Source organism: Gasterosteus aculeatus, chromosome 8 (genome assembly GCF_964276395.1).
Source record: "Gasterosteus aculeatus chromosome 8, fGasAcu3.hap1.1, whole genome shotgun sequence".
NCBI lineage: Eukaryota > Metazoa > Chordata > Actinopteri > Perciformes > Gasterosteidae > Gasterosteus > Gasterosteus aculeatus.
In genome coordinates, this window is record NC_135695.1 from 19,781,672 (window position 1) to 19,792,669 (window position 10,998).

General features: G+C 44.9%; 1 protein-coding gene across 1 annotated transcript; it reads right to left on the reverse strand.

Annotated features, from left to right (window-relative positions):
• Nucleotides 1-1,001: 1,001 nt before the first annotated feature.
• bsg (basigin) lies at nucleotides 1,002-10,682 on the reverse strand. The gene is made up of 9 exons (XM_078108634.1): nucleotides 10,456-10,682; nucleotides 7,177-7,527; nucleotides 5,521-5,689; nucleotides 4,871-4,959; nucleotides 4,586-4,722; nucleotides 4,222-4,498; nucleotides 2,382-2,406; nucleotides 2,236-2,308; nucleotides 1,002-1,958 (listed from the first exon to the last, which is right to left on the reverse strand). Exons 1-8 carry the CDS (start codon nucleotides 10,517-10,519, stop codon nucleotides 2,248-2,250), a joined length of 1,173 nt encoding a protein of 390 aa, XP_077964760.1. The 5' UTR covers nucleotides 10,520-10,682; the 3' UTR covers nucleotides 1,002-1,958; nucleotides 2,236-2,247.
• Between the last annotated feature and the right edge of the window lie 316 nt (nucleotides 10,683-10,998).

Here is a 10,998-nt window from a genome sequence, read left to right on the forward strand (position 1 = left end):
TGAGTTCTGAAGTCCTCCATCTTCGGCTCAATGGCGCCACCTTGTGGAGAGAAGCAGCGAGGAGTATAACTTTTTAGATGCAGAGGAAAGGTAAAGTAGAGAAGCCTAAAATATGGCGCCTAGTTCCACAATCAATATTCAATGGATTTATTCAAATTCAAATTATTCATTGTCAAATTATTTGATGCTGACGATTAAAAACTTAAATAAACTTACCATTCTGCTGCAGATCAACACATTGCAAAGGGGCAAACATTTGGTTTTGGTAAACAAGGATAAACCACCTCAGAATGGGATAAAAACATGCTCCTGTTGGCTGGTATAGAAGGTCTCCCAAACGCTTACTGTCGATCACCACTCACACTAAAAATGATTTAAAATAATTACCTCACTCTTCCACATCAGTTCGTTTTGACTGAAAATGGCAATAGAAACTGAACGTTTAGTCTGGATTATATCCACATGATAACGGAGGAGGGTGTCGAAGTGTCTTATTAATGTAGTTGGTGGTTGGTAAGGCTCACTGGGGTCTCCCAGGGGGGGGGGGGGGGGGGGGGGGGGGCGACCGTGGTGATCCAGGGAGCCGTCCATAAGAGTCCTTATGTTTAACCATTTTGTTCTGCTGTTGGAGTCACGTCGCCTGTTGCAGCTGAAACGGAGTTGCATCTGATTTGTGGACTTCGTAGGTGCAACAATGTGATATGGTGGTTTATTTTACCCCCCACCCCCCATGTGCCCCCACTGGTCTGAAGCATGGTTTGGGGACATTTCAGTAGAACGTTCGATTTGATGTTCTTGGATCATTTGCTTTGCGTGTAGGCGAACAGCTTAAGAGTCAGAACATCCGTTACTAAAAGTCTAATGTGGAGGTTTGTGTAATAGTTGACATCCGGTTCCAAAATGTAAATACAACTATTATCTTCAGGCAGATCTTTAGGGGTCTTAAAAACACTCTCGAACACCTTTGAGTGGAGAAGAAGTCGCGTAAGCAATCAAACGTGTAAAATCAAATTCCTTTATTCAGTATGTGCAAGTTGTACAACAGATGGTGCTCCATGTACTGGGATAGTACAACAATGTACACAATTCTGGCTAGGTCTCTTTGTAACATCCAATCACAACACCAAGCAGGTTAAATGGAACATTTGGCTTCTGAATCATCTACACAGGGACGACAATGCAACAATCGCACACAATCAGTTTGTGAGAAAAGAAGCACACCGCATTAAATAGAAACATTAGTGAGTAGTAATTATTTTTATTCAACAGAAGTAACAGACAGCTCTTGCACTTGGTCCAAAACAATAGATTTTTTTTTATTGTGGATGAGACATCAGCAACAAAAACGTTAGTGACTAAAACTTTACTCACTCACAATTTAAATATGTGATGTGGAAAGTTAAAAGCTTCACTTAAGGAAAAATGCTTTTCTACTAAAAATGACCAATTTCTCACGGCAACAAAACATTCCAGATATGAAATATTTCCATTTCTGCATTTCATTTGAAGAGTTAAATTAAGAAACAATAAATGGTGCTCGTTAGTATTCAGGCAAAGTATGAAAACTATGCAAAAGGGAGAATTAGTCATGCTGTAGCAGAAGGTGAAAGGTGCTCTCCTTCGCAGTGAGGAATGAAAACTTCTACTGCGTCACAAGAACAAGTTGTGATTGGAGAACACAAAGCATCGGCATCAACAGAAGATCACCACAAAGAGGCGTTCCTCACGGACGCCTACGACAAGACACTTTCCTATTACGCCATTTTAACTCATGCAATATCTGCCCGGGGCCTCAAGCACAAATGACTTCACACTATGTTCTGAGGCTGCACAATGTGGAGAAGAATGAAATAAAAAAAAAATACAAATCCAACAGTTTAACACCGAAGCACAAAAAGGTACTTTTAAAAATGGCAGGTTGCACAGTAGAATGTGCCACATAACAGCCGGATGTCCATCTGGAAAAAACAATTAAAAAGTTGCATGAAAGATGAATTATTGCAGTTTCAACAGGTGTCAAAAGTATTCACATTTATTAAGTAGAAGTAAAGATACTACAGTAAAAAGTCATTTTAAACCAAGTATAAAAGTACTGTTTTCAAAGTAGTATAAAAGCAGATAAGGGGAAAGAAAAGCTATTAGACAAACTTTTAATGAGCAACAGAACACGTCAGTCCATCACAATATTATCGGACTGTGCCTTTAGATCATGTGACCTGTCGTAGTTTCACTCACCTCCTTCAGCTTTTAGTTGGAATTCCTTTGCCTCACAGTCTTGTCTTTGTGATTTTCGCTAGAATTGCTTTTCCTGAAAAACACATTGAAAAAATTAGTTCTGTAAAAAGAAAGTCAGAAAATATTGAGCTGCTGATTGTACTTACAGAGGAGCGGCTCCTGAGTCGTCATCTGTCAACGATCAGTAAGAGAAAAAAAAGGGCGAAACACAAAAAAAGAGTCAGAGTCCATTAGTGGGGTAAGCAAAACGTGCCCCCCCCCCTCCCTCTAACAATGACGAGAACACGCGTTAGAACATGACATCCTCTGCAACGGTATTATGATCAAATCCAACTGAACATGAGCTGAAGCATGCCCCCCCCCCCCCTTCTGACAATGAAAGATACAACTAACGCCCGCAGAAAAATATCCACGCAGCAATTCCACACACAAGCAGCCAATAAGTAACACGTTACCGAACGCCACTCAGACTGCAGCGCTTTTCGCCATTAGAAAAAAGAAGATTTGATCTTTAGTCTTGAACATTTTGTCCCGTTGTCCAGAGTCGCCCCCCAGCTTCACAGAGGCTCATGCAAGACAAGCATAGGGACACCGCAGTTGCTGCGTTAAGATCAGAAAACCCAAAACGCCTGTGATGTGGCAGAGCGCACGTACAAGCTGGCAGGTAGAGAGGCCGTACTCACACCAGAGCACACAGAGAGGCTCATCTCGGTGGGGGGGCGAATGGTGAGTGAGACGAATGCAGATGTACTGACCTTAAAGAGGGTTGCCTATCGGATGTCATGCACAAACGGTACAAGATGCAGAGGGCATGCAGACAGAATGCAGCGAAACGTCTCACTTTTCAACCCGTTCAAGTTCATGTCAAACCGTCGCACGAGCGGGTGCGTCTCATTCGACTCTTTCATTGGCTCAAACACGTGACTTTAAAAAGGACCAATAGAACGTGGAGGGAGAACTTTTTAAAAGGTTCTCCGATTGCAGGGCCAGTGAAAGAGTGACCAGATCTTTGAGCGCATTCCTCTTAGAAGTGGCGACTATGAAAGCAGTTCATTCAGACTCCCATAGCTTTTGTCTCCCCCCCCCGACGCAGTCATCTCAGCGCAACCACTTCAGTCTGACATGCAGTGTTGTCCACTTACCAAAATGCAAAATCAGCAGCGAACAGAGAAGTCAAAATGTAAATAATAAATTAAAAGTTTCTATCAGATTGTTTATTCAGAAGTGGGAAGAATACTCCTGATCTTTATTTTAAAAACGTAAATAGCACAACCAAAAGACTATAAGGGTTCATATTGTGCGCATGCTACTCCAGTCGCCTACAGGTCAGTTTGGATTATTTCCAGGACAAGTTCAGCCAAAATCTGTGAAAGCCAGAAACAGCTGGAGTGTCTTCACTCAGCCAAAGCCTGTTCATGGGGAAAGAAACAAACTGTTTCTGTAGCCCCACGAACTCTGACAGAGCGATACATTCTGCATCCGGCGGCTCGGTTTAAATCAATATCACACTATCAAGCTACGCGTTCGTCTACATCATTCCGATGATCATGAATAGTGTTAATGCCTCTCTTCATGGTAAAATGTTGCCCAAGTAGCAACACTTTCCTACAGCGCTGCTGGTCCTGATGCCATCAACGCACCACAGAGCAGCCGTTCTCAGTGCGTTTGGTCTGTGAAGTCAGAAGTGAGGTCCGAGGTGGAGATTCACTTTGTCGATACACGTTTAAGGAGAAATAGATTTCAGTTCAGAAGCAGAGAGGCTACTGAAGATCATTCCACAGCAGCCATCAGCCTCTTGCGGGCCTCAGCGCCGTCAAGTGGGCTACGGAGGTACTGACAAAAGGTCAGATGAAATAAGGACACAATGTTTTGGGGTAATTATAATAACCAAGGAGACCATATCAGAGAGACAAATGCGTTCTGCCATCAACTCGCCTGCCCGTCTGTTTTTTTTACTAAACCCTGTAGACTGCGTGGCGCACTTACCGTCGGTGATCTCATCGGGCTTTCTCCTCTTCTCGTAGATGAAGATGATGGTCACCAGGATGATGACCTCGGCCACAATGCCCAGGAAGGGCCAGAGAGCGGCCAGGCGGCTGCGGACGCGCAGCTGGATCTGGTCCCTGTTGGTGCCCAGTTCGTTGGTTCCGGAACAGGCGTAGTAGCCGATGTCGTTTTCAATGCTCAGGTCGTTAATGGTCAGGGTGGTCTTGTTGGGGGTGCTCTTGATCTCGTATTTGTCGCTGGTTCCGTTGAGACTAGACTGCAGGTTTGTTAGTTATTATAAGTGAAGCACATCAAACAAAAGGACATGATTTTAAAATAAACTACAAGCTGACGGGACACCTACCACTAGGGAGCCTTCCCCCACTTTGGCCCAGGTCCACTCGATGGGCAGTGGGTAGCCGTGGCTCACGCAGACCATCACCCCCTTGTCCTGCTCGTTGCCGTGCTCAGAGTGCTTGTAGGCAGCAACGTGGGGAAGAGCTGCAGCAAGAGGATCAACATATTTATCATTGAACAGTCTTACATTTTAGCAGTGCCTAACGGTCATGGAAACACCGAAAGGGGAATTACCCGGAAATAGAATCTTAAGTATATTTTATATAAAGAACTGATATGAATGAGAACTTACTTTTGACTTCAATTGCCCGCTTGGCCTGTGGCTCGGTCAGGAACACACATTCATACTTCCCCCCGCTAGTGTAGGTGATCTTATCCAAACTAGGGAAAGAAACAGGACCATGTGAGAATTCCTTTCCTCTGCAGACGTAGCAAGTGGTGACTGGTGAGCAATTCTACCGAAGAAACTGCAGACACAGCGATTCCTTTTCCACTTCGCCCAAGTACAAAAGTCACAAAAGAACCCGGTTTATGTTCAAGAGGCAAAACGAAAACCACTTTTCCATGCAACAAATTTTCCCCGTGGTGATCACAATCACACGTTTGTTTGCTGCCCGCTCTGCCTAATGGGGAATTAAGGTCAGGGTAAGTGAGCGCGCTGCTAGGGGCGGCTATCCCTGCTGCCAAGGCGACCGGCAAAGCTGCACAAAATGCACGGTCCGATCTCTCTGCTAATGAAGGGAAAGCCTGAGCGGCGCTCCCAGCTTTGCTGCTAATGGGGAGGCAGCCAGCGAGAAGAGAGACGCCCGACGGGCAAGAATGCAAAGAGCGAGGGCGAGCTGGGTGTTGGGAAAGGGATACTATAAGAATCAAATAAAGGACATGCAAGGCCAATGTAGCCCACATTAAGCCCGACAAATGGTTGGTTGGGGGACCTCTTACCGGAGGGCGGTGTGTGGAACGGCAGCCTCGGACTTGGAATCTTCGATGACTTTGCCGTTGTGCGTCCAGTGGGAGCCCGAGATGGGAAGGGTGGCGTCCGTCAAGTTGCAGTGGAGGACTGCGGAGGTCTGGTTGCTGACCTCAGAAGGTTCAGTCAGGATTGTCGGGCCTTTCGATGAACAGAAGGGAAAATAAATTATTTAACATTCTTTCATGAATGCTGCCATACAAAAGGAACTAGATATTTTCTGTTAAAATTTCCGACTATTACAAACCTGTCAGAAATAATTATCAGGGCGGATTTGTAGTTACAGCACTGCCTTAGGCAGCAGGGCCGAATGGCCATTAATTAATAACCATGTACTATTGCCATGGATCACCGGATGTGTTTTTTTTTTACATTTACATTATAGCTGTATAACTTATAACACTCAAGAGTAGTCTTTACAGAAGAGGACTAGAGCAACTTTATTATTTTCCCAACGAGAGTATGAATAAAGTTGTACAACAGCATTTACAAATTTAGATTGGGATGTTGTTTACTTGAGTGTTAAGTAGTCAGTGGAAAACAAAGCAGAATTAGGAACCACGTCCTTTGCATTAGCTTCTCACTTGCCAAGTTTGACACTGAGACAAATCCGATCCAGCAGAGTTGAATCAGGGCCAACTCATAACAAGTACGCTCTAAACTGGATCACTCATTTGACAAAAAGGTGGACAAAGCTCCACAAAATAAGGAGATCTGTCCGACCAACAGTAGAATAGGGGTGGTTGGGGTGGGGAGGGGGCAGGAGATGCAACAAAGGTCTAGCAGATACTGTCTACAACAAGGTGATGGGGAAAAGACCTTAAAGAGACGAGACAAGCAAGAAGCAACAAGAGCAAAATGAAATATCGTTGGCAGCCGTTATAACATTTATATGTATAATTGACTTTTTATAACTTACTATATCTGCTTTACCATGGTGGAGAAACTGAACAATTTTTTGAAAGCAACAAACTAATACTGGACCACAAGGCAGAAAGATGCCGCATGGCTGAGACTGCATCTTTAATAATACGTTGCCATCTTGTGCCTACAGTGTAGTTGGTGATGAGCCACCGTCTACAAGCATAAACAAGGGGAATGCCGATGTTAGTATCAATTAAGGAGCGCTACGGAAACCTGCCAAGACGCTTCACTAATCAAGAAATCGGACACCCCTTTTGTTCAAACAGATTTTCTATCAAGGATCAGGATGGTAAGAAGCAGACGACCTTTCTTCCATTCTCCTTGAAACTTGGGGAAAAACACTGCGACCAGGGTGTGCGTTTATACAAGTGTTTTTCCTCAGATGCCATTTGCCAATTTTCCGTCCTTATGCCCAGTATTATATGCAAGAAAACTCAGTTGTACCGTCACCGTAAAGATTGAAGACACATAATGTGACCGGTAAGACCAGATTAGGGAGTGCCACGCTTTCTGACCAGGTTCAGATTCTACTACAGGACAACCTTGGAGCTGGAGAAGAGAGGAGTGGGAGAGCGTATACTGGGTGAGGAAGGGGGGGTATCGGACCGGGAGACACAGGGGCCGAGTGTCCAGGACTTCACTACTGAGGCGATACGGGACCGGCTACGTTGACCGCGGCTCCCCGTGCCTTCGCTGCCACTCACTTTCAATCACAATAACGTTTGCCTGCGAGCGGATCCACTTGATTTTTGGCGCCTTCTTCAGTTCGTTGCGGTCGGGGTCATTAGAAGCGCGGCACTCGTACGTGCCGGAGTCGTTGAGGCCGAGGCGAGTGAGGCGCACGGCGCTCGTGGCGTGCGCTGCGTATGTGGCATTTATTTGCACGCGGTCGTCCCGCGCCCCGCCGAAGAGCTGCGTGAAGGTCTCGTCGGGCTCGTCGCCCTCGATGAACCACCACTGCACCTCGGGGACGGGGTTCCCTATCACCTCACAGTGCAGCTCTGCGCTGTCACCAATCAGCTTCATCTGAGACATGGGGGACTGGATGAAGCCCGCTGAGCACCGGTTAGAGCGCCCAGCGAATAGGATTTGGGTTTCGTTACGGTGGTGAGTTTTAAAGCAAGCCAGTTGATTTCATGGATTGGTAATAAAAGGCGCCGATGGAAGAAAAGGCAAGCAAACAAGAGAAAAGAAAGAAAGTTAAACACAAATGAAATGGGAAAAAACGTGAAAGCATGCACATAGAAACAGATCAGCCTATTTAGCAAATTATTTGGGAAAATGTTTCATCGGTCGTGGTACTGACTCATCAAAATGAAAAGACATTAGCAAAAAATGCTATTAGGGATCACTTCAGATATGGGAGCTCTACGTCAAGCCACACTGTCAGTTTCAAATTTATTACATACATTATTATTCAATGAAGGCAATATTTTTTAACGGTTTTACTCAATGTTTTTACATGGTATTATACTTGGAATCCCCAACGACACATTTGCAGCAACGAGAATACACAACCGTTACGTGTGTGTGCGTGTGTGTGTGTGTGTGTCCACCGCTGCAATATTGTGCATGTTATTGGGGGACTTTTACCAGATTAAATTTGTACATGTGAGTGCTTGTTTGATTGATAGCCTTTAAATGCAATAATTGAATAAGAAAAGTTGTGACTGGGCGTCAAGAGATCCCTAAAAGGCAGAAAGAAAAAACATTCAAAGCATCCAATAGCATCTGTGAAATCAAAACAATAAAGAGAAAATGGAGAAAAGATAAGGATGGAATGAAAAAACAGCTCATATAATAAAATAAAGTTCAAAGGAAAAGCTTACGACACGCATGCACGATAATGACTCCTGTTAGATACATGCATACTTCGACAAAATCCATAGCAGGGGCACTCGTTTGGCCACTCACACTTTTAAAATGTATTTAATTAAGATGCAATGAACCTCCAACAGCTGATATTATTAGAGGACAAACCAAGGAGACTTGTGACACTAAATGTATCATGTGACCTTTCCAGCTTAGTGACCACCACCTCGATCAAAAGGTCACCGTCATAGAATATGCTGAAGGAAAGTTCAAAAATAAATATGTTCTAGGCCCAACTGAATAGAAGTAAACATGATGGTGCAAGTCACTGGATTCAGCCCTCTGCTCTGTAACATGAGAACCAGATACACATGTGAAGCTGCATTGTTGACATGTGAGGTTTAAATACGCTCAACAAACCTGCTAGATGCCCAAACAGAGAACAAAAGGTCTGGAAATCTATATTTTCAAATACGTTTTTGCATTTAATGTGATAGAAAATATGATCACATAAAAACAGGGCAAATAAGCCCACACGATGGGGCTACGTGCTTTATCTTCAGTGTGTGTTTTCATTCAAATATCTAGATGAAAATGATAGCCGTTGCTTCACCTTTTGAAAAGACTAAATGTAATCCTCGGGCCACTTTCAACACTCGAGTAACAAAGTGTACTGACAAGCTAACCCCGAAGAGGAAAAGCTACGAGAATTTAACATCCTTTCCAACAGAAGAGGGATGTTGTTGGTTTCAACACTGACAGCTGTGACGCATTGAAACACTGTGTAAAGAGGCCATTTCAATTCAGCATTGTTTCATTGGGTCACGGTTTGGAAATGAGCAACTTCTGAGGGGGGGGGGGGGGGCGGACTTCACTCTCAGCCCAAGAAGGTAGTCGACTGACACACACCGTCCCGAAAAAACAACCCATTAGTTTAACTGTGTGCAATAAAAAGGATCATTTCAGTGAGAGCCGGTTAACGGGGGAACTCAAAATGGTGGCCAACAACAAAAATGAATCCATATTAACCAAAGTCCTTGGGTTAAAAGCTCAGAATATGTGCTCTAAGTAGCATTACCCGTCTGCCCCGTAACCCCCTTCTCATGCTAAACGGTCAGCTTGAGAAGAATGTGGCACTCTTGGGAAATCTAATTGTACTTCTACTCAAAGGCTTTTTGGTTATTAAACCAGCAAACATTCCAACTCCCTGTGATAAATATCTATTAACCACCTGGTTGCTGCTACCACATTTCTGCAACATCAACGTTACCTGGTTTTATAAAGACGTTTGTGTCACGACAACAGAGACACTTTAACTGAATCGCTCCCCTTCGAATAAACGTTGTTTTATGTGTCGACGATCACATGTAAAGAATAGCTAGCTCATTTGGACGGGGCAAGAGAGAAGCAGCCGTATTCCCGTGGAACGCGTGTGACATTTGACGTCGTGCGGCCGTTTGTGATCACTGTAACCAAAAGCAGCGCCATCACTCCGACGCCATTCGCAGTGGAAAACCAGCTCGAACAGACGGACGGCGTATTGTGGCAACTGATGCTCGTCACGTGGTCCGCCAGCACCCCGAGGGAAAAGAGAAATGGTGACTCCCCTCAGTCGCCCCCTTTACCCACAACGAGCCACCGGCTGTGACAATTCTAACGCCGCAAAGCTCAATGCGGCGGTAAACGTTGCTCGCTCGCGACGGCGTCCCGTTAGAACGTTACGCAACTAATTACGAGGTCGGTGGAGAGACTGCGGACCGAGCCGCCATGTTTCCAATGGACGTTACTCATCATGTGACCAACTACATTAGCTGGCAAATATCTAACCTTATGTAACTTGGCTTTGTTGAAAAGCCAATTGAATTGTTGTTGTTGGGGAGGGGGGGGGGGGGGGGGGGGGGTTAACGTTCTGTTAACCAAAACGGACGGTTAGTCGTCCGAAAGGAAAATGAGCTAACACGGCTAATGCGCTAATGCGTCACTCTCCTTTTTTTAACTGACGCTACGGATACTTTTTTTTTGAAGAAAAAACAGCCGCTACAAGAAGACGTTAGAGATACAACAGCACAACTGTCGTAACGTTAACGACGAGCGAATCCGCGCGAACACGTTAAATGTTCCGTGTACGGGTCAAAGTCTTCAACCAACATGGCTGACGTTACGATTCTTACCTGTGGACGCGTCGACTCGCAAACAGCCCAGCAGCAGGGCGCTGACAGCCCACAGCAGCTTCATGGCGGCGGACTCGGTGTTTACTGAAGCGTCGAACGAACGCGACGTTAGCTGAGACGAGACGAACCTTCTTCCTCCTTTCCGCTGAACTCCTTCCAGCGAGATGTCGTGAGCGGAGGCGATCGTCCTCTGGTGTCCCCTCACGTACACGCCCTGGACGTCACGTGGGAATGACGCGCCGTTGAGGGGCGTGGTGGCCAAGTCACGTGACCTGCATTATTGCTCGCGCAGGGCCATTTCAACGCAACATATGCGAAAGAAAATTGGCAAAATACAGGCGTAGTATTTTAAATTAAAATGTATTATTTCATGTCCGCCATCTACAAGAAGTGCCTGAAGTTTCCCAGTTGTTGGTGTATGTCAGAGCAAAAATTGAAAGGAAATGTCAGTGATATGTAGAGATTACTATTTATTATTATGAGGTTCCATTTTGCCGGACAAATGTTAAATGATCCCGTAGTTTGGATTTTGTCTGAAAAATA

Bases quoted from the DNA above. Each gene is read 5' to 3' on its own strand.
- bsg (XM_078108634.1), bottom strand. From the start codon at position 10,519: ATGAAGCTGCTGTGGGCTGTCAGCGCCCTGCTGCTGGGCTGTTTGCGA. The intron at 5,690-7,176 runs GTGAGTGGCAGC...GTTCATCGAAAG, and splicing joins AAACGTTATTGTGATTGAAA to GCCCGACAATCCTGACTGAA. The intron at 4,960-5,520 runs GTAAGAGGTCCC...TTCTTTCCCTAG, and splicing joins GTTCCACACACCGCCCTCCG to TTTGGATAAGATCACCTACA.